The 23,628-nt window shown below is 28.9% G+C and overlaps 1 protein-coding gene across 1 annotated transcript; it reads left to right on the top strand.

Moving 5' to 3' along the window:
* The first annotated feature begins 1,697 nt into the window (after positions 1-1,697).
* LOC129914346 (V-type proton ATPase 116 kDa subunit a 1-like) lies at positions 1,698-22,539 on the top strand. The gene is made up of 6 exons (XM_055993544.1): positions 1,698-1,799; positions 16,402-16,542; positions 19,846-21,744; positions 21,814-22,012; positions 22,081-22,255; positions 22,335-22,539. The coding sequence occupies exons 2-6, from the start codon at positions 16,426-16,428 to the stop codon at positions 22,432-22,434; spliced, it is 2,490 nt and encodes an 829-aa protein (XP_055849519.1). The 5' UTR covers positions 1,698-1,799; positions 16,402-16,425; the 3' UTR covers positions 22,435-22,539.
* Positions 22,540-23,628: the final 1,089 nt, after the last annotated feature.

Here is a 23,628-nt window from a genome sequence, read left to right as displayed (position 1 = left end):
TCAATTAAGTTCTTTTTTATGTTTAATCGAAAAATTTTTTTACAGTGGTGTAATTTGACGTCAAATGTACCCAAAAAAAAAACTAATTTTTAACCTGTTTATATTCAAGTATTTCAAAAACGTGACGTGCCAGTGAAATTTTGACTTCGGATTCGGACTCAGCATTTTCGTTGCCGACCAGTGTTATTAAATATTCATCGATTAAGGCCGCGTGTGAATTGGGTTAAATATTTAACATCTGTTAAATTGTTGACACTATTGAGGTGAATAAAAAATGTTCAGCTGTTAAAAATTTAATGGGCTCTGGAACTCTGTTAAATTTAGGTTAAATTTTTTTGCAGATGGTTTTGTTTTTTTTTTTTTTTAATTAAAAAATAGTATCATGGCAGAAAAGAGGCAGAGAAAAATATTAAACAATTAGCCATACAGTTGAAAATTTTTGTATTCACCTCAATAGTGTCAAAAATGGGTTGGGGTCAAAATTCTGCCGGGGTCAAAATTCTGCTTAGCAAAAATAAATTCTGTTTTTCAAAATTCTGCTTTTCAAAATTCTGCAAAAAATTAAAAATGGGTTTGGAAAATGTTAAAAAGCGCGCGCTTTTTAACAATTTTGCAAACCCTTTTTTAATTTTTTGCAAAATTCTGTAAAATCATCTTCTTGAAAAATTTTCTGCTTATTTGATTACCTGCATAATTTGTCATTCTTTGAGTGCATATTAATTTTTGTTTTATAAATGAATAAATTTGAAAATATTAAGAAAAGGTTTTAATACTAAACATTTCCGAAAATAATTCAAATTTTTTTAATTTATCAAATAAAGATAAATATTCTTTTCCAATAAGTTATAGATTTTATTTGAAAGAAAGTCAGTCTATGCATTTTAAAAAACATTTGCGACACTTAAAAAAAAAATTTAGGAAAGTACCAATGTTGAATTACATTAATGAAGTGTATTTTTCTTTTTCTTTATATGCTATAAAAAGCAGAATTTTGAAAAGCAGAATAGAAAAAAGCAGCATTTTGAAAAACAGAATTTTCGTTAAAAAAGCAGAATTTTGAAGCCAGAATTTTGACCCGATCCCGTCAAAAATTTAACGGAGGGTAAATATTCAACCCAATTCACAAACGGCCTAAATCTTAATTCTAGACGTTCTTCTGACTTGTAATTTTAAAAATTGTATTTATGTATATGTATATTAAAATTCAACAAAAAAAACTTCATTTGTAATTTAATTTTTATATATTTAAATTATAATAATCTTATGTTTATGTAGTGGGAAAGCTTTTCTTAAGTGCATATTCATAAACGATCCCAAAAAAACATATAATAAACAAATTCGGTGACAACAAAAATTTACCTGCCACATTTTGTGGTAGAAATCAAAATTTACATATTTTGTTGTTATTTACAATCTATCTACAATCTGATCAATACGCGTTTGTAACCAAACTGATTAACTAAACTAAAAACTATAACTTCAACACTCAACTCAACTCAACTTGTTCAACAGGTTGAAATAAAAAAAATAAATTCCACTTAATTCAGTCTTCGTCGGTTCGTTTGGAAAACATGTTGTAAATTCATTTCGCCAGTGGAAAAAAAATCACATATAGAAGAAGGTATATCACTTCTCTATTTGTGTATAAAAACTTTTGTATAAATATTATTAAAGAAGATTATTTTATGATATTTGCATATTAAAAAAAAATAAAAAAAAATAATAGAAAACTATTTTAAGAGCAAAGTGTTCTGTTTAATGTTATTCGTCAATAATTCTACATATTATTGCAAGTTGAAGTGAGTATAGTAGTTAATTAAATTAAACATGCTTTGTTGATTTTTTTTAATAAATTAGATTTCATAGTTCTAATTTATAGGAATTTTGTTTTTTTTTAGTTCTGACCTTGTTGTTGTCATAGTTCAGTAGGTAAATTATGCCTTTTTGTGCATTATTCGTCTTTTGGTGTGTATGGCTTTTATTGGATTGTTTTTTGTTTTTTTTTTGGAATGGATATTGTTTTGAGTTGTAAAGTATCTTCACGTGTGAGTTCGGCAACACTGATTCTCTATTTTATTTGTTTATGAATATAATTAGTGATGTAGATTATTGGACTTTATGTTTTATTCATGATTACTTTGAAAAGAATGATATTCATAATTAGCTTAATCCGAAAGTACATAGGTAGGTTTTGGGTCACCAAAAATATATCTTCAATCTATTTTATTGAATTATATCAAAGACGAGAACTTTAAAAATAAAATTTGGTTTCTTGACGTTAACTGCCATTTGTGCAACAGTGTGTGGATATTACAGACTCATTTTGATAAATTTTTAAATATTTCAAGCGATTCTTAAAAAAAACTGATTTTTGGTGCAATAATGTTGATCAGGACATGCATATCAAAACAAGCATATGAGCAGCATGAAAAATAAAAAAAAGACCCAAAAAGAGACATGCATGTCCTGACTTAACCCCTAGTTCTAGAAAAATGGTTTATACCTTTTTGAAAATTGTGTTTAATTTAGAAAAGAATCTCATCAAAAATTTTTACATTAAAGCTATATCTAAACAAATGGCCTCATAAGTCAACATATACCTATTTCAAATGAGAAAAAACTTTAACCCTCTTGGGGCGCCATCTAGCGTCAAAATAAAAATCTGAAAAAATTAGAGGATTTTTTTTTTTTATTAGGTATTTAGATACAGTTTTTCCACTTAGAAACTTGATTCAAAAATAACGAACGCCCTAATGAACATAATGTACCTACTTAATTTATGAGACCTTCAAACATCCAACTTATAGAGAAATAAACTTGGTATATTATTATTTTGAACAATGAACACTTCATTTAGAATACGAAGTCCAATAGTGAATATACGAATACCAAAATATTCGATGCAGAAAAAAAAAAAAATAAAATGCTCGAGTGGGTCGCTCGCACTTGCTCGAATAGTACTTGACAATTTAAAAAAATTTTTAAAAGAAGCGTAAAAATGCTTATAGGATCATTTTGAACGGTTCTGAAAACGAGGTATGATGTAATTTAATATCTTGTAAAAAAAATAATTTTGATTGTTTAACTGTTGAAGTCGTTTTTACTTGTGATATATTAACTATATATGTACATATCAAGTTATGCATTCGTAAATAAAAGATGAAATAGCAATCAAACACGACATTACTATGATAGAGATTGCGAAAAAAGTTGGTATCGAAAGTCCGTCTATCTACTGATCTGTATCTGTATAATAGGGTGTGTCACTTTTCTATGGCCGAAAAAAAGTACTCTAATTTTACAATGTTATAGTAGTCAAAAGTTTTATTGGGGTCTAAGGTTTCATAATATGTAAAAAAAATATTATAATATCGTTCGTCTTTGGCTCGCTCAAAACGGTTGAAATTGTGAAGAAAAAAAAAACGATTTTATATGAAAAAATGATTTTTTTTAATTCGCTTATTTTTTGCAGCTTCTTTACTTAGTGTTCAATTCCAACAAATTTAAGCTTAAAAGTTTTTTCTTGGATTAATCTTTCACATGAAAGCCTAAAAATATTTAATATATTTGTTTTTGTATCCAAACATATATTTCAAAAATCTCTAAAAATCCAAATTTCTTCGATTTCTTCCTATATTTTGAGCGATCCAAAGATATTAATTAAAATGAACATTGTAAACGCAGGATTTAATTTTGATAAGCAATGCAACTTTAAAAAGCTATTACATTTGAAAATTCCATACTTTAGTATTTGACACACCCTACTGTATAAGGAGCTTTAGAATAAACGGATGGGACAGTCTACTTGGTATCTAGCAGTTTTTTGATTATCTACAGAGGAGTTTTGGGAATTAATTTTTTAGACCAAAAATAAGGGTACCTGTCTTATACCAATTCCGGAAAAGTGTAACTTTCTCAAAAACAGCTCATACGGATCGGACCAATACAAAATTCATGGAAATTTTTTTAGACAAGGTCTATCTTTTAAGCAAAAAAGTTTTTTTTTTTCAAAAATCGTTTCTAACTGTACCGCCGCCGCCGATAGAACCATTTTATTTTAACCTGATTTTCTTCCAAACGATTTGCTTAATTTTAACGATGTTTGTTACAAGAAAGCACTTATATAGTTTTTATATTAAAAAAAAAAAAAAATTAAAAAAAAGAAAATATTTTGTTTTAAACAAAATTTTAAACAATTTTTGTAACAAAAAAGCACTTATATACCTATCGTTTTTATATAAAAAAAGTAAATTTTGAAAAAAAAAATAATTTTTTGTTTTAAACAAAATTTGAATTTTTTTTTTTAAACAAAAAATTTGAATTTTAAATTTTGGTTTAAGATGTTGATTTCTTGAAAATGGCATACCAACTTTATTTTAAAACTCTTTTTTTTTCCAAAAAAAATTGTTTTCTAAAAAATTAAACTGCATACTTTTTTTTGAGCTAAATTTCATTGTTGTTTTTTGTTTACATTTGAGTGAATTTTATGTTTTTTTTTAAATTTCTTTTTAATTCTAAGGTCAAGTACGTACGACCCAGTCGTGCATTTTATTTATGAATAAAAAAAAAATGGTATGCCATTTTTTAGAAATTATTAATTAAACAACCAATTATAGAACAGTTTCTAAAATAGCATTTTTTCACAAAAAAAAATTGAAATACAAAAGAAAAAATTCAAAATTGTGTTCTTCAAAAAATTGAAATTTTTTATATTATGGCAACTCTTGGTCAAGTTATTTAGGAGAAAATTATAAATCAAGAAAGTTGTTTTATAATAGGCACCGTTTATAAATGGTTCAAAAATAGGTTTTTATTTCAAACTTAGGAAATAAATGAAATCAATAAACGCTTAAGGCATGAATCAGTAAAAAAAAGCTTAAGTTTAAAATACAGCCATTTTTGAAAAATCTTTCTATAGTTCTTTGTGTATTAGGTGCTACAAATTCGAATATTTCTAATTTTCGAATGATGGGCTGTATCTAAAATTGTCTACAAATATTCCTCTTATAAAAATCAAATTCAAAGATCAAAATGAATACATCAAATTTAATCTTTTCATAGAAAAATCACTTTTTAATCCCTAGAAAACAGAAACAACTATCAGCGCAGTTAAACAAGACACAAAACGAGGATAATCTTTGTAAATACACATTTTCTTTGTGATATTCTACAATTAACATGAACGAAAAAAAAAAACAGAAAAAACACTACTCGTGGACACATATCATCATCGTTCGCTTCAACTAAGCGTTGCTGGTTACTAAAGCAAATGAAAAACAAATTGCTTCATTCTATACGACAACAAGACAATCTCGAAAGTTGGTATCCTTAGTGAAAAAATCCACAGATCCCCAAAATTACGTCTCTTTTTAATTTAACTGAGGGCTAATTGTTTTCTTAATTATTTTGTCTGCAGTTTAACTCAAAGGGACACGGCGTATGTGTACTTTTTTCAACCGATCAATCTTAACAATGAAGGCAAATTATTTTTCTATTCTTGAGCAATTATTTATGCGAGTTGGCCTAAACAGAAGAATGTAGAGCATATTTTTAGGCAGTAATAAAAAAGAACAGCCACAAATTAAAAAAAAAAACAATAAATTTGCATGAAATTACTGTACTGAAGAAGCATATTTCAGGACTTTTGACAGATTAAAGCCAACCCTATACAAGCCTGCATACCAAAAATCAGACTTTTACCTTCCAAACAATCTAATTTTACTGGGTTAGGTATATTTATTAAAGTCAAATTACTTAAAAGTCAATAAATGAAATTAGGATAACTTTTGGTGAATGAGCAACTTAAAATTTTATTAATTAATTTCTTTAGACTCTTTGTTCAAATCCGATTATCTCTAACCAAAGATTAATCAAATGTTATCCACTTTGAAAAGAATAACCAGAAGTTCCCTATTACAAAGGTATGATAGTATGAAATAAAAAAATGACATAGAAGTCATTCGAGACCAATTCAAAATCTTGAATTGCTCACTAGATAAATGAATAAATAGATAAGTACATCGCACACTTTCATGGACTGTTCTAATCTTTACAAATAAATATTAAAAAAAAAAACTTATACGCATATTTTAAATTGAAACGGATAAGTTATCGTATATATTTAATGACCTTGTGCGTAGTTTATTCTTTACAAAAAATAGACGACACAAACAAACGTGCATCAAATATAGCTCTTCCACTTAAAGAATCAAATTTTAACTTTACGTACGTAATCTATTTATCAAATCATGCGTGTATTGGGTTGCGGTCCATGTTTTTATATGAAAGCAAATAGTATCGTGTTCTATGGGAGGAGGTATCGTATAGGTTTAGATATGTCAGTCGTTGAGCAGTGTAAGCCAGCTAATAAAACATTCCAGCAAAATTAAGAAATATGACTCAATAGGTTTTTTGTATAATTTTTTGTTTTCATTCAAATGTTCATACAAACGAGTGTGTATGTATATTAATTTGTATGAAAGCGCTTATCAGCGTAGGCATTTGTACGTATGTGTTGAAGTTACTTTGTAGATTTTGATAGCTCATTTCCCAAAGGAACACGACACAGGGACGTCTGTATAGCAATTTAAGGCGCTACATAGGTTTTTTTTTGTATTTCTGCATTTTGAAAAAAATACAAATATAAAGGCAAGACTTAAAGATAAAGATAAGTTGATACTTGTACCGAAACAAACTGTGAATGAAATACTATGTATAGGTACCCATGAAATTCGGGTAAAATTTTGGATTTGGTATGAGAACCAAGAATTAAAGACTTTATGTAGTTAAAATATCTAAGATGAAAGAAGGATATCTGGTTACTACCCAATGAAGTTATAATTGCTGCTGAGAAAAGTCGTTCCAATAACGTTTTTACACCGTTTTGATAATTATTTCTATCTTCGTGACCTTTTTATCAATATATTGAATCCTAAGCCTTTATTGCTTGGTTTTCTTTTCTCTTCAAGGAGTGGAACCAAACAACCATAGTTTTCCAAAAAAAAAAATGAGTAAAAGGTTCTCTTAATGGACAAAATGAAACACAAAAAGGAACAAAGCTGTGTCCAAATCTTGTTTGCATGTAATTGTTTGAACAAATAAACGAAGTAGCTACAACGGAAACATTTTACAATAATTAACATTATTAATTAATGAAATTTTGCACAAACAAAAATCTACGAAAAAGAAAAAAACTAAACGTGTCTCACTTGAACAAACAATTGTAGTCAAAACAGGAAAACTAGCCTAAGAACTTTCTTTACTATCTTCCAATTTGCAACTGAAGGAGTTTGACCAAAACTATGGAAAAGACGAATATTTTGTATTATTTATAACAAAAGGTCACGAAGATAATTACCTATTTTTTTTTTATTCACGAAATTCCTAATTTTAAGATGAACAGAGTTTGTTTTAAATGTTACTTTTCATCCCGCTTATAAAGTAGGTACTATAAAATAATGTTTCATTTGTCCAGATTTCATGAACCTAAATTTTCTAGCTTAATCAACCCTATTCTCTCCCCCTACTCTTGCAAACGCGATTAAAAAAACAAAAAAAAAAAAAACAATATAAAAACAGCACAAGAGCACGTATACGCCACAGTGCACGTGGACAACGTGCAAACAATGCTAATAAAAATTAAAGAAACACTTGCACTCAATAATTGAATAAAATGCTCATCTTCTTGACGTCAGTTTTAATAAATAAACAGGAAAACAAATGAAAACAAAAATTTTTAGTTTTATTTTAGGTGTTGATGAATAATAATTACTTAATACAAATTACTGCACACCAATTTAAATTTTTATTTTTAAAGTTGTTAAATTTAATAAAATGGCTCCAACGATTTGGATTTATGTTTTTTTAAAAATGCTATTAGAAAAAGAAATTAAGTTGAGTACTTTTCTTCGAAGTACATTTTTTTTTTTTTTGTAGGTATATTAGATTGTGCATTTCATTAAAAACTAAAAGTTTTTGTGCATTTAAAATGTGTTGCTTTGAATACATATTTTTAATGTGAAAATTTAAAAAAGCTACATTTTGAGAACTTTGTTGATTTATTTCTTCTTAAGCAGTAACTACAGAGCATCAAACCAAAGCTAATATAACTAAAAAATAGGGATAGGATTTTCATGCTCTTAAAAAAAGAAAAATAATATGTGCATAAAAATAGAAATCATATAAATTTATAAAATATCAAAATTTCTTAAAAATTATGAAAACATTTTATGTACGTTTATTTCTATATGGCTCGAGTGGAAACCATTCCCGAGTTCATAAAAATGTATCTTTTTAGCATCATTGGGGTTTGCTTAAAAAATAAAAATAAATAAGATTGCCCAGAATTTACGTTGTTTTGTCACTATGCATAGTATTTGCTAATATTTTTGACCTTTCTAAAATTGACGTTCAGTCACTTTTGAGCAAAATTTTAAGCGTGTAATTTTTTATTTTTTCCAATTTTTGTAAAAATAAGCCCTAAAAAACATGCATTGAACGTCCTTTTAAAAGAAATCTCCTGATTCGTATACAGTCCGGCCAAGATATACATTTGAAATAACAAAAACTGCCGGAAAGCTAAACTTTAGTAACTCTTAGGAAAAAATCAATGGACCATTTTTGTAGAAAATTTTATGATCTACAACTTTGGCTCAAGTTTTTTTTATACAACTTACTGTTTTCGAAAAAAATTCAAAAAACCTAAAATGTTGACCTTTGACCGCGAATAACTTTTGTTGCACACATAAGATCGATGGGGATTTTTAAAACTTTGTTTGTTATGGTAAACCCTAGCTCTCCACCAAAATTTGACTTTCCTTCAGTTTTTGTATTTGACTATACTATTTTTATGTCTAAATAAGATAAATTCGTTGCCATGCTTCCAAAGTGTTCCTAAAAAAATATGCATTTGAATGGAATTCCGATCCTAACTAATAAATAAAACGCACGTAGAACAAATTTTTGTGCTTGAAAATTTTAACTATCAGATTTTGCGATAGGTCCAAAACGTATCCAAGAATTAAATTGTTCAGCAACATTTTTGCTAGGCCAAATTAAAACGAAAAAAAAAAATGTTTCTCTGAAACTCAAATGCATTCTACCAGCAGGCGTAATAATAATTCCAGTTTATTTTTTTTCATTGTTAACTTATTTAAATTGACCCAAAGTATTTTTTTTTTTTTTTTAATATTCGCCTAACTAAGTCAATGCTTCGGTCACAATATATCAAAGACCGCCCCTGTTCTCCCGGTAGTATAATTATCAATTTTCAATGGTGGCTGGTGGTGGGCTTATCTTGAAAGCTATAGCATGAAGACCAGAACGAGACAGAAATTATAAGTTTTTTTTAGATAGATGCTATGTAGGTAAACTGTTTTTTCATGCCAAGTAGCTAGCTAGCTAGTTGAAGTAAAATTTCAACCCCATGGAAAGAGTTTATCATCGTGATACCAGTTGGCAGCTCTGCCTGAGAGTGCTTCAGCTTAGGACGTGTTTTTTTGTATATTTATTTATTTTGTTTGGCCAATTCTTTTAATTTATTGTCAAGTGTCAATGTATCTATAAGTGCCTAAATGCCTTTTGTTTATATTTATTTGTCGTTTAGTGCATCTTGACAAAAAATAAATAAACATACAAATTAGAAATTCTTTACTCGGTTCGGTTTCAAAATTTGTATCATTTGAAGTTTATTTTTGTTCCAAAGGTTAGTATTTTTTTTATTTTTTAATGCAAAAAAAAAATGTTTGTTTTTTTTATATTTGTACTTCATTGTTTCGATCTCGTTTTTTCTGTTTACTTATTAAAAAAAAAAAAAATAAAAACCACAGACATGCTGATAACTGTCTCCAATCAAGTCGTTTATGTAGGAAATTGAACAATTTAAAATTAGAAGTAAAATTAAAAGAAAAATTGTTTGATTTATTTGTTTAAGAAATTGTGTTGAACCTTCGTTTTGAAAAAAAATATAGCCAATTATTGTGTTTTTCTTTTTTTAACTTAGTGACACATGTTTTTTAAATTGGTTGGACCTCTTGAAACCGTTATAAGTAGGTCAATTTAACTAAAGACAAATGTATTGTAGTTTTAATTGAAGACACGAAAGTAAATTCAATGTTTTCATCAAGTGGAAACTTACACTGTTTAATTTGTATAAAAATCTATTGATGACTATCGGATATCAGATAAAATATGTTGATTTGTTGAAATTTCTAATGTTAAAAATCTGGTTTCAGTGACAGTGAAAAGGAACATGCAACTGAGTCATTAAGTCTATTGCTATATTCTCCTTTATAAAATTTTTTGGCAAAGTGGAGGAATTGAAAATAATACAAATAAAATTACATCTTTACTTAAATACGTATTAATAATACATTAAGACTCTCTATCCGTATCCGTTGAAGTGATATTTTTGAATGATTGAAATTTAATTCTACATTTTGTGAATAAGTACAGAAAAGAAAAATTATAAGTAATCTGAAAAACCCTCTCTGAAATTTCTTGAAAATTCTATTTTGAATTTTTAACATCTTAATTTTAACTAAATAATACCGTTCTTAATTATAGGTTGTATTGTAGTGATTAAAATGTATTGTTCTTCAAAAACACAAGTGCAGAGATGAGTCATAATATTTTAAGTGGAAGTGATTTAGAAATAATTGCTCTGCATTCACAATTTTGTGCTCGTGAAGGTTAAATATTTAATTAATGGGAAACCGTTTTAATTTACCTGTAACAGTAAAAATATCGTATCTAAAAGTTTTTGATTGTCTTTTTTTTGTTTACAAATTTAAATACATACTTAATCTTGAATATCCTTTAAGATCATAAGAAATTCCATATCTGACTTTTATCCTGACAGTACATATCGTATTAGTGATCTATTCAAAATGGGGTATTAAAATGATCTCATTGCGAAGATCAAATTTTATCGAAATTATACCATAAGTCTTTATTAAAATAGACTGTAAGCTGAAAATAAAAAAAAATCTTGTAAAAATTTTTGTCACCAAGATTTTTCAACAACAAATCACTTCCTTTACTTTGTGGCGGAATCAAACAAACAAAATTTATCTCATTTGTTGCGCAAACCAAAAATTTGTAGCTCGCATTCTTTTTGAGTTTTTTTCCGCTAAAAAGTCTAAATTTAGCAGACAAAACAAAAAAATAATATTTTTTTGGTGATGTCCAAAATTTTAGCTAATTTGTGCAAATATTATAATTTTTTAGCTCCACCTAGTAACTTTTTATTTCAACTTAATTTTTCAGAAGTACACTTCCGGTTTGATGAGGCCAATTGAGACATTTTTAAAAAATAACTTTTTTAAGTTTTTTTTCTTTTGTAAGTAATTGAAACTTTTGAAATCAAAATTTTTGATGCAAATCCCAATTTTGCAACTACAACTACAAACCAAAAACCAAAATTTCTAAAAAAAAAAAACAAATAAAGAAAAGATTTCAATATTTTTATAAAAATGATAAAACGTTCTTTTGGAAATTTCGATTTATATTGAGGCAAAATAATTGCTTTTGCATAAAAAATTCGTAAAAATTTAATCAATTATTTGAAAAATAGTCAGAAATTAAAAAAAGGTTCTATGGGAGTACGGTAGCTCCACAATTTTCGAAAAAAAAAACATTTCATTAAATGAAAAAAATTTGTTCGTTTTGGTTTATGGCATATTGGAGCCTAGAACGAATTAATCCCAGGAAATGAAAGAGCTGTTAGGTGGTGTAATTTGGATTTAATTTTTTCAAACAAGCCCATATTGATTCATTAAATAAAATAAAATGAGGGACTTTGCGCACAAGGGCGAATGACGGTTTGATTGGTGTATGAGGCTTCAAAATCGAGTTAATGACACTCTTGATTGGCATTTTACACTAATATTTTTATAACTTTTTAACAACCCTACACTGAAAAAAATGAGAATCAATTAAAATCTTTTTAATTTATCCGGAATGTTTTCAACTCAGGAAAAATAACACTCATTGGAATCGATTTTTAGTTGAAATCTGATGAAAATTTTAATATTTACCAAACATATTTCAACTTTAATTTAAAAAAAATGTTTAAATTAAGTTTTTTTTTTTAACCTTAAATCAATTATGACCATTTTACATTATAACGTTGCTTTTTTTCTCAGTGCAGACGACACACCTCTGTTTATATCTTATAAAAATAAATTATTATTATATTTTCTGATATAACCACATTTTTAATATTTTTTCAAAACCAAAGCAAGCAATAACCATGAGCAAATGTAAAGCAGTATTAGTTACGTGTGCAATTGACTCTTTTTATTTATATATACAAATATGAAAACTATACCCTTCATATTATTACGTGAGTAGAATCAAATGTAAAAAAATTAAAATTTTAATTGTGGCTAAGTGTCTATTAGGGTTAGTTTCACAAATCACAAAACAAGTCTCTTTAACCACAATCGTGCCAGTAAGTCGCTGTCCCATCACTAAGATAATTGTTTTAAGAACACATTTTTTTGTTTTGAATTTTAAGTGCGTTTTCTTGTTTCTATTTATGATTTTGTTTGAATTGAATAAATTAAAACCAAAAATAGTAAGTTCATCTTATTTGTATTTTGAGCACTTAACTTCATTTGAGTAAATGATTGCTAAAAGTAAATACAACTTTTTTTTTAAGTCAAGAAACTCATTTAAACTACCCATACACATACTACATAATGACTTATTTATTCAAATTTCAAAAATTGGACAGCTTAAAATACACACTTGCCAAAATTCCAAAATGTATGTGCGTGTATTCGTTTTGTGAATAATATTATTTAACCGTTCAATTTAATTAGATTTATTGCATACCATATTGATTTTGTTAAAAAAAAAACAATCGATTTTGGCAAAAGTTTTGGTATGTTTTTATGCGCCTGATAAATTGTTTACATTAACTTATTTTGCCAATTAAAAAAAAAACCTTTTAAATTTTAAAACTGCTCTTTTATTAAAAGGTATATGATATGGATAACATTGAATTTTGACTAAAAGAGCTCTTGCGTGCATTGTTTGATTTTTATGGTAAATAATAAACTGGAATTCTTTAAGTTTAATTACACAAAACGACTGAAATTTAACTTTGTCATTGTTGGCCACATCCATCAATTATGTAAAGCACGCAACATTGTGTGCATTCTGTGTAACAATATCATTGATTTAAGTAGTAAAAAAAAGTAAAAGAGTCTTTGAATGCTAATCGAAAACAAATCAATTACCAGAACAAGAATCTTTTGTTTTAAAAGGGTGATACAATTTAAATTCAAACAAAAAATTAAAACAAGATGGTATGTCAGCCGATTAGCAATTATTTTTTAACGCTCAAAACCAAAATTAGAAAAAAATCGATTTCTTTTTTCCGAAACTTTGAATTGAGATTAAAAAATCATTTCAAAATTTTTTTTGTTGGACAATTTTTTGTAAAATAGCCTCAGCTACAATTTTGTTGAATATAATTTTTGTCTAAAACCTACCGTTTTTAAAATAAGAAATGTTGTGACCTTTGACTAGCGGACAGAGGACTTTTCACAGATTGTTAACCACCCTAACACCAAGCTGTAGTGTATACCTTAAAATCAGCCTATTACCTACAAATTTTTTTCTTCAAAAAATCTATTTTTCCTGGGCTATGTGTCAATTTTCAAAAGATTTTTTATTTAATGCTCAACCAACAATTTTGTACAGTTTTTTTTTCAAAAGCATTTTTGAAATTTGGGTTTTTGAAAATTTAATGTACAATCTTTAGAGAGTTAACACTTGCATCATTTGAAAAAAAATAATGAAGCAATGTTCAAAATTTATGCGCGAATTACTTCATTAAGCTTTAAAAAGATCACGTTAATTTTCGAAAAATTTCTTCATACAATTTTTCAAAAAACTAAATTTTATAAAATACCTAATTTTTAAAAGCTAGTTACTAATATTTTTCTACATTTCTTACAAATATATATTTTTCGAACACCTGTTGAAAATTGACAGTTCCTGCTCACTATTTCATAGTTGGTTTGTGAACTTATGACCCACCACAGTGTGCCAATAGTCCATTGTGGAGTCTTGGCCTGTGGACTTATGACCCTGCAACTAAAAGATGTGGTGTATAGAGCATAAGTTCTTGATCAAATTCGTTAGAACCGTTTTAGAGAAAAAAACATTTTCCATTCTGGTAACATTACAGGTACTTTGGTCCTAAAGCAGTGTTTTTAAGTTTCCTTCAGGGAATAAACAACTTTTAACTACCAAGCCCTGCTAAAAATTTTGATTTTATAAAACCATACGAATGCTGTTGCAATATTGAATCCTAAGTTGACTTTAGGTCTTTATTGAATCTATGTAGATTGTAGATTATCGACGTTTCGAACGTGTCTACGTTCTTCTTCAGGACTATAATAGTTGGATAAAAATTTTTTTCACAAAGATCTAATAAATAGAAAAAATCTAATATACTTACAATATACAAAATCTGTTTAAATTTTAAAAGGTTTCTTAAAATTTATTTTATTGGTTTTGGATGCTTTTCTATTTTTCAATATTTCAAAGTCTTGAAAAAGACGTTTTAAACTTTCGAAATTTCAAAACATAAGAAATTTTATTTTATTATTTGATAAGAAATTCAAAATTTCTTATAAAATTGGCTTACAGAATAAAGGTGAACAAAAATTTTGAACCCAAAATGTTTCTTGTAACAAATTGACTATAAACATTGCTAAGCCCTTCACAATCTGACCTTCTATTAAAGCCTGCGAAATTATTCGAATGCTGTTGCTTCTGTAAAGCCTTAAGGAAGCAAACTTAACAACTGCATGTAGCTCGGGGTACATATGTACATGACATACAAAATTGCGGATCTCTCGGAGAACATTTTTTACTCAAATTGTCGTAAAAATGTTTTGTAGTGGATGCAGACGGGGTTCATCGGTATTTTAGATGTTATCACATCAAAAACGTTCGAATTAGCCACTGTTAAGCTATATCACATTATTACATTGATGAAAATTCTTCTTTTTTTTTAATTATAGGTTTTTTGTTTAGAAACATTTTTTCCTCATTTTATTATTTAAATACTATTTTCAATAATTATTTATTTTTTCTAAATTTACTGTGCTTAATTTATTGAATTCAAATTCATCTTATAATTGGTTTTATTAAAACTGTTGGTTGCATATTGTTATAAAAATAAAATAAAAAACAAAATAATATTGCAGACTTTAGAAATATTTATATTTTCGCACAAAAAAATCCGTTAAATTGTATATTTTAAATAACATTTATTGAAAAATATGTAAAATGTGACTTTTGTTTCAAATGTTACAACACATTTATTTATTTGATTTTTTTCTGATACAAATTCTAATTGAATCACCCTTGTTGTTATTAAACAAACTCTCTAACTGAACAAAAATATTTAACCTAATTTTAATTTTAATTGAAAGTTTCACAGCCAGTATTATACTTGATCTTGAAAAAGAAATTGCGTGTGAATATGTACATTTTTTTTTTACCTTAAGATGCATAGTTTATTTCCTAAAGTTACATAAATTTAAGTTAATTAGATTGTCCATAAAAATCATCAGTTTGTAAAAAAAAAGTTACACAAATACGCCACAGTGACCGTTTTATAATAAAACTTGTTGTTGCTGGAACGAAAAATTAAATCATTTTTAATTTTTTAAGTGTTCTCTGTTAAATGAATAATGAGTAAGCGTGGACTAAAAAACAAGAAGAGAGATAAATCAATTAATTCGTTCAGCGAATTTCTCACAATTCATACCATCTTAAATGTATACTTTTTGGAGCTTTTAATTATTTATCCCTCAATTATTTAAAGTGTGTATTTTCTTGTTATCACCACTTTAATCTTCTAATGATAATAAATTAAACAAATACCTTATGTCTTATTTAAAAATCAATTTAGGACAGGTAGTTATATGCTCATACATCTTGTTAAAAAAAAAAAAAACAAATTGTTTGGACTTCCTGCAAACCGTTTTGACTTAATCAACTATTATCAATCAATACCTAAAAAAGTCAGATAAGTTATCGCAATTGAAATATATATGATTGAATTAATAAAGTTAAATAAAGATTAACGGAATCCACTTTTCACTCAAACAGCAAAAATCCATTAAGACCAGTTAGTTACATAGAGTTTTCACCTTAGAACGGTTCGTTAACTGCTTTTATTTTAACACATGATATCAGAACTATTTTTTTTTTTTTGTATAGAAAAATAAAACACATTTTCAGTCAAAACCACTACAAGATAACGTGATAATTTGTCCATTTTGTAACCATATAAAATTTTATTTATAGAATTTTTTATTTATTTCCTTTTTTTCTATTTAATTATACTTTCTTTTTTCATTTGTTCATTTCCAGGATAATTAAATAAAAGTCCTCATAATGGGGGACATGTTTCGAAGTGAGACTATGGTTTTATGCCAAATGTTCATACAACCCGAAGCAGCTTACACATCAGTCTCGGAATTGGGAGAAGCTGGGTGTGTCCAGTTTCGTGATGTAAGTTAATTGAATAAGTTTATTTAAATATACTCATAGTTCATAAATTTAAGTAACAATGCTTGTTTTTTTGTTCTACATCATAAAATTTTCGAATTTGTGTCAACAAGAATATATGCTTTAAAAACAGAAGCTAATATTAAACTTGATGTGAAATTGATTTTTTCACTGTTGTCAATTCGTTTTATTTAATCTAGACAAGATAAACGTTTGAATAGGCCGTTAGAACCGAATTAAAATAATACTTCTGTATTTGATCTTCGCCATTTCGGAGTTATTTAATATTTTGTTAATATAAATACAAAGGAATACGTAGTTGCACATTCAACACAAGAACTAATTTCTTATTTATTTATTGTATAAAAAAATTTAAGTTTTAACATAGATAACATTTTAAACACGACTTTTTAAAATTTTGTTGTTCCTTTAAGTCTTTACTATAAATTTAAATTTGTGGATATTACCCATCCATATATCTAATAGCTTTTATTGCCCCTCTCCGTCCCATTTTTTTCAAACGATTATTTAATAGATGATATTGACAAAATGTGAAAGCAATAAATAATATTCACCTTAAAAGTTTTTAATATATGTTGTATGACTTTTCAATAGGGCGTAAAATCTTTTTCACTTTTTTCAAACTCACTATGCAGTTCTGTTTTCCACACACAAACGTTTGAATTAATCAGCCAAAGTTAAATGAAATAAGCGAATTTATCCCACAAACTGGAATGAAAAATCACAATTTTAATTTTCTTTTTTTTTTCGATCTTCTGAGAAAAGTTACTGATTGAGAAGGTTGAATGCGGTAACAGTTCCCAAAACTCCATTTTTTTTTTTCCAAATGTAATTAAAGAACCAAACTTTAAATGCATATTGTGGAAATGAAAACAATAATAACACACCGGCACACAAAAAAAAAAAGTGTCATGAACCAGAAACCAGACCTATCTTTCTATATGTTTTTGGGACCGCTGAATCCGAATTTCAAGTCCGTTTGGCCCTGTCACCCTCCAGTTTTGAGTAATATGCAAAAAACTCAAAAAAAGGTAGTTTTTGGGGTCTTTTTTACACTTTTCTCAAAACTGGAGGGTGACCGGGCAAAACGGACTTGAAATTCGGTTTCAGCGGTCCCAAAAACATATAGAAAGATAGGTCTGGTTTCTGGTTCATATAACTTTTTTTTTGTGTGCTAGCACTGTCGCGACATGTCGCTGTCATACCCGGCACACAAAAAAAAAAAGTTTCATGTACCAGGAAGCAGACCTATCTTTCTATATGTTTTTGGGACCGCTGAATCCGATTTTCAAGTCCGTTTTGCCCGGTCACCCTTCAGTTTTGAGAAAAATGCAAAAAACTCCAAAAAAGTCATAAAAATTCAAACAAAATGCACTCACAGCTCAAAACTGGGGGGTGATGGGGCCAAACGGACTTCAAATTCGGATTCAGCGTGCCCAAAAACATATAGAAAGATAGGTCTGGTTTCTGGTTCATGACACTTTTTTTTTTTTGTGTGCCGGTGTAATTTGAAAGCCCCCTCACTACACATTTTACCCTTTTTAGTTTAATTTTTTTCAATTTCTGTTCTTCATGAGAGAGGGCCTAGATACCGGCAAAAATCGTTAAGCTTAAAACTGTAAATATTTTATGTCCTAGGTGCGAATCCTTAAAGTGACTACCAAATACGCTATAAGCCAACGAAGTCGAGGCATGCACGAATTGACTTGTAAAAATTTTGTTGAACCTCTCTATTTTGTATTTGTTTGTTTACATCGGGAGCTTTTGGTTGTTACTTCAAAAGTGCCGACTGGGTGAATCGATTTTTTGTTTCAGTGTTTTCTCTTTTCAGTTTGGTCAGCTCTGAGCTCGGCATCCAAAATAAAGAAATCGTTTTTTTTTCTTGTTAGACAAGTTCAGACGGAAAGTTCTTTGTTTCAAATTCAGAACATAAGCCTGATTTGCACACACAATGTCCCCACCAAAGGTAGTTGCTCTAAGCTCTTCGTAAAAAAACCAAGCTTTTTAAATGCTGGGTTTCACTAGTGCACCACAACGAAATCCCCGGTTTGATGATGAATGCCGACAAGCACATGCACTATGCAGCTTAACAAAAAGCATAAGAAACAGGGATGCAGAGAAGAACCAGAGCTGCTCAACAATTAACAAAGAAGAGAAGAACATCGGATTCTTAGGAGAAAAGGGACAACACGAGAAAGGAGCGATCGAGAAACCAGAGGGAAGCTATAGGTAGTAGAAATGCTTTTCGGAAGTTGTACCACACTCAGAGAAAAAATAGTTAATATTGGGATAACTATATTTGACTATTTTATTAACTATTAAATTGTCAATTTTAACTATTAAAATTAGTTATTTTTTCTCTGAGTGCAGCAGGCTAAAGGATCATCTCAAGGCTATAAACATAAAACTGAAGCCTGCAAAGTCAAATGCGATACTGAGAAACAAATCACTTCAGCAATAAATATAATGGCGATTAAGAAACCAACTCCACTTAACTAAACCCCTAAACCCAATTGACTAAACCCCTGGTCCAAGATAAATGATTTATGCCTTTTTGAAAACGTTGTTAAATGTAGACCAGAACATCATCAACAAATTTTGACTTAAGTCTATATATAAAATAATGGCCTCATAAGTCAACACATACCTATTTCAAATGATGATAAAAAACTTCAACCCTCTTGGTGCGCCATCTAGTGTCAAAATAAAAACCTGAACAGATTACAGGATTTTTTTTTATTAGTATGCACCACCCATCTGCCGAATATGTATATCTCGATTTCCGGCAAAACTACAAGTCCTATGGAAAAAATTTGTATTGAAAAGTTGTAGGTAATAAAAAGATTTACAACTTTTGTAGTTAACAATTTAAAAAATTCAAATAAACGAGGTTTTTTTTTTTTTATTTTTATCTTTTTCAAAAAAAAAAAAAATTCTAAGAAATTTGGTAAAAACTAACCTTATTATGTCCCACATACACTGTAATAAATTTGATTTAAAATATTTATTTTTTCGCCTTATTTTGACTTAATATCAAAAAAACACCCTTTCATTCAAAATATCATTTTGTTTTGGTATACAGGCTGTCTCAAAAGTAATGGTTTAAAAGAAATATACTTAAAAACCAACTAAGAAGTTCTTAGAAACTTGAAACTTGCTTACCCCAAATTTTTACGGTTTTGAAATAAGTACGGTTCTTGGAAATTTCTAATCTTTTAATAGAATTATCGTTTTTTTTTTTTAATATTTCCTCTCATCTAATTTTTTTTATAATTTTTTTTCCAGCTTAACGATGGCGTTAATTTATTTCAACGTAAATTTGTCACCGAAGTCCGACGCTGTGACGAATGGGAACGAAAAATACGCTACATTGAAACCGAATTGAAAAAAGATGGCATCAAATTACCCGATATCATTGATGATATACCACGTGCTCCAAATCCCAGAGAAATAATCGATTTAGAAGCTCATTTGGAGAAGACCGAAAATGAAATACTCGAATTGGCTCAAAACGAAGTCAATTTAAAATCTAATTATTTAGAACTTACCGAATTACGTCAAGTTTTAGAAAATACAGAAACTTTCTTCTCCCACCATGAAATGTTAAATCTTGATTCCAGTCAAACAAATATCCCACCAACTGAATATTTAGTTCCACAAAGTCGTGGAAGATTAGCTTTTGTTGCTGGAGTTATTAATCGCGAAAGGGTTTTTTCGTTTGAACGAATGTTGTGGAGAATATCACGAGGAAATGTATTTCTGAAACGTTCGGATTTAGATCAACCTTTTAGAGATCCAGCAACTGGTTATCCAGTTTATAAAACAGTCTTTGTAGCTTTTTTCCAAGGTGAAGAATTGAAAAATCGTATCAAGAAAGTATGCATTGGTTTTCATGCTGCCATGTATCCTTGTCCAAGTTCGAGACAGGAACGTGACGAAATGATCAAAGGTGTTTGTACGCGATTGGAAGATTTGAAAATGGTTTTAAGTCAAACTGAAGATCATCGCAATCGAGTTTTGGCAACAGTGTCAAGAAATCTACCCACCTGGAGTATTATGGTCAAGAAAATGAAAGCCATTTATTATACTCTCAACTTGTTCAATGTCGATGTTACCAAGAAATGTTTGATCGGTGAGTGTTGGGTCTCAACTAAGGACCTCAATGTTGTACAGAGGGCTTTGTCTGATGGATCAGCACAAGTCGGAAGTTCAATACCATCGTTTTTGAACGTTATCAATACAAACGAACCAAGACCAACATTCAATCGAACTAACAAGTTCACTCAAGGCTTCCAAAACCTCATCGATGCCTACGGAATAGCTTCATACCGTGAAGCTAATCCGGCTTTGTACACAATCATAACTTTCCCATTCTTATTCGCTGTGATGTTCGGTGACATTGGACATGGCTTGATAATGCTCACTTTCGGAGCTTGGATGTGTATCTGGGAGAAACAATTATCACGGAAACGTGGGGGCAGTGAGATTTGGACAATATTCTTCGGAGGTCGCTACATAATTCTCCTAATGGGAATGTTCTCTCTGTACACCGGATTTATCTATAACGACGTATTTTCGAAATCAATGAATATATTTGGATCAGCTTGGAAGAATAATTTCACTGATTATTCAATCCTCGAAGGTCACCCATCTTTGCAGTTCAATCCTACAAATTTCACCGAGGGGGTTTACCCGATTGGTATGGACCCTATCTGGCAATTGGCTGAAAACAAGATCATTTTCCAAAATTCCTACAAAATGAAGTTATCGATCATTTTCGGAGTAACTCATATGCTTTTCGGAGTAATTATGAGTTTGGTTAATCAAGTTCATTTGAGGAAATGGGGAGCTATTTTTATGGAATTCGTTCCTCAAGTTCTATTCTTGTTGCTTCTTTTTGGATATATGGCATTCATGATGTTCTTTAAATGGGTTAGGTACACTCCCAAGACTGAAGTTCTTGGTGATTCACCAGGTTGTGCGCCATCGGTTTTGATCATGTTCATTAATATGATGTTGTTTAAGTCAACTCCACCTCCGGAAGGTTGTAGTGAGTTCATGTTCGAGGGACAACATTCGTTGCAAATGTCTTTTGTAGCAATTGGAATGATGTGTATTCCTTGGATGTTGCTAGCGAAACCTTTGTCAATACAGTTTTCGAGGAAGAAACATGGTAATCGTGTGGTGAGTTTGTAATTTTATTCACCACAAATTTATATTACAGGTGTATTAAATATATTACACTGTTTTTAGTTTGATCAAAATGGTGCTGATGTGCCTTTGGGTGGTGCTGCTGCCGCTGCTGGACACGGACATGGGCATGGACATGACAATGAACCGCTGAGTGAGATTTATATTCAACAAGCTATTCATACAATTGAGTATGTTTTAAGTACAATATCGCATACTGCATCGTATTTGCGTTTGTGGGCTTTATCATTGGCTCATGCTCGTAAGTTTTTTTCAAATCCCCCCAAAGCCTTCAAGAATTCATGGTTTTTCTTAATTTTTTTTTTTTAGAATTATCTGAAGTACTTTGGGGTCAATTATTAAAAATGGGATTTTCTGTGCCATCATATTTTGTTGGACCAATAATGTTGTATTTTATATTTGCCATATGGGGATTCTTTACTTTAGCTATTTTGGTTATGATGGAAGGATTGTCAGCTTTCTTACATACTTTACGTTTACATTGGTAATTATTTTTGGAATTTAATTTTATCTATAAGTAAAAAAATATATATATTTATGTTTTGTTTTTTTTATAATTTTAGGGTTGAATTTATGAGTAAATTTTATGAAGGACTGGGATATGCTTTTACTCCTTTCAGCTTTAAGGTTATTCTTAACGAACAAGAAGAAGAGAAATTATAAATTGGATGATGATGAAACGAATTTGAATGTCTCAATGATGCTGTATTATGATTTGTTATATAAAAAAATTTATATGATTTTAGTTTTTTTTTTTTAATAATAAATATAAAATTAATACTCCTACATAAAACATTAAATAATTAGGTTAGCTACTGAATTTGGAAAAGTAAATAACACACACTTTTTGGTTATGCTAATTTTTTTCAGACCGCATATTATCCAGTTTATCTCGTTGAAGAACTAATATTATTTTCTTGAAACTTGGTGGGTCTAAAGGGCTCATGATAAAGCTGAAGTTCTAGAAGTTTCAAGAAAAACATTATTTTTTATTTTATTCACCTGAAAAAAAAAATATATTACGCATACACCACAGTGACCTATTGAATTTATAATTTAGAAAAATTAAATCCACTGGTGTGGGCACAGCTCTGCGCCTCAAGTGTTATTCATTTGACTTAGAATTCTTACTTGATTGAATGTAGTCCATATATAACATTCCTGTTACGAAGCTTAAGTTGATTTGTTTTATTTCACATTAAAAACCAAAATATAACAAAAAATATAAAATTGTGTGTGAGGTGATTTTTTTTCAGTTAACAAATAGTTCTTTTAAAACCTTTCTAAAAAAAACCATGGTAATTCCAACTTAGTTTTTTGTTTCCTCAAAAAATTCGGATCACGGAAATGAATATGACTTTCTTTCCGCTGGCATAGAAACTCGAACTTAAAAAGTGATGTGCCTTGTCATGCAAACAAACGATGAAAAGTTTAGATTTTCCGTTCAGGAGGCGATTTTATCAAAAATTGTCTGCTCAGGAAGCGTGATGAAATGAAGCAGTATTGAAATATATTGAGTCTTTTCCCTGAAGTACATGACTTTATCGTGGAGCGACAACAGAGTTTACAGAAAATGCTATAATCGGCTCCAATGAAGACAAAAACAGTCTTCATTGGAGCCGAACCTTATTTATAGATTTTGTGAGCAATTGCTGATAAAATTATAGATAAGAATCCTTCCATACACTACAAAGTTAATGTCAAAAAGTAGGTACTATAGTTTTATAATTTTATAACCCCAGAATAAGAGGTGTAAATGCATTCTGATTCTGAGTTTGAAATTTCACGATTTTTCGTTTTTTTTTAAATAATTTTATCCCTTACAAAAACGTTTAAATTTTAACAAAACATGGTTAC

This window comes from Episyrphus balteatus, chromosome 3 (assembly GCF_945859705.1).
Source record: "Episyrphus balteatus chromosome 3, idEpiBalt1.1, whole genome shotgun sequence".
Classification (NCBI taxonomy): Eukaryota; Metazoa; Arthropoda; class Insecta; order Diptera; family Syrphidae; genus Episyrphus; species Episyrphus balteatus.
The sequence above is the reverse complement of the archived record's forward strand: the minus strand, read 5'-3'. Positions and strand labels throughout refer to the sequence as shown.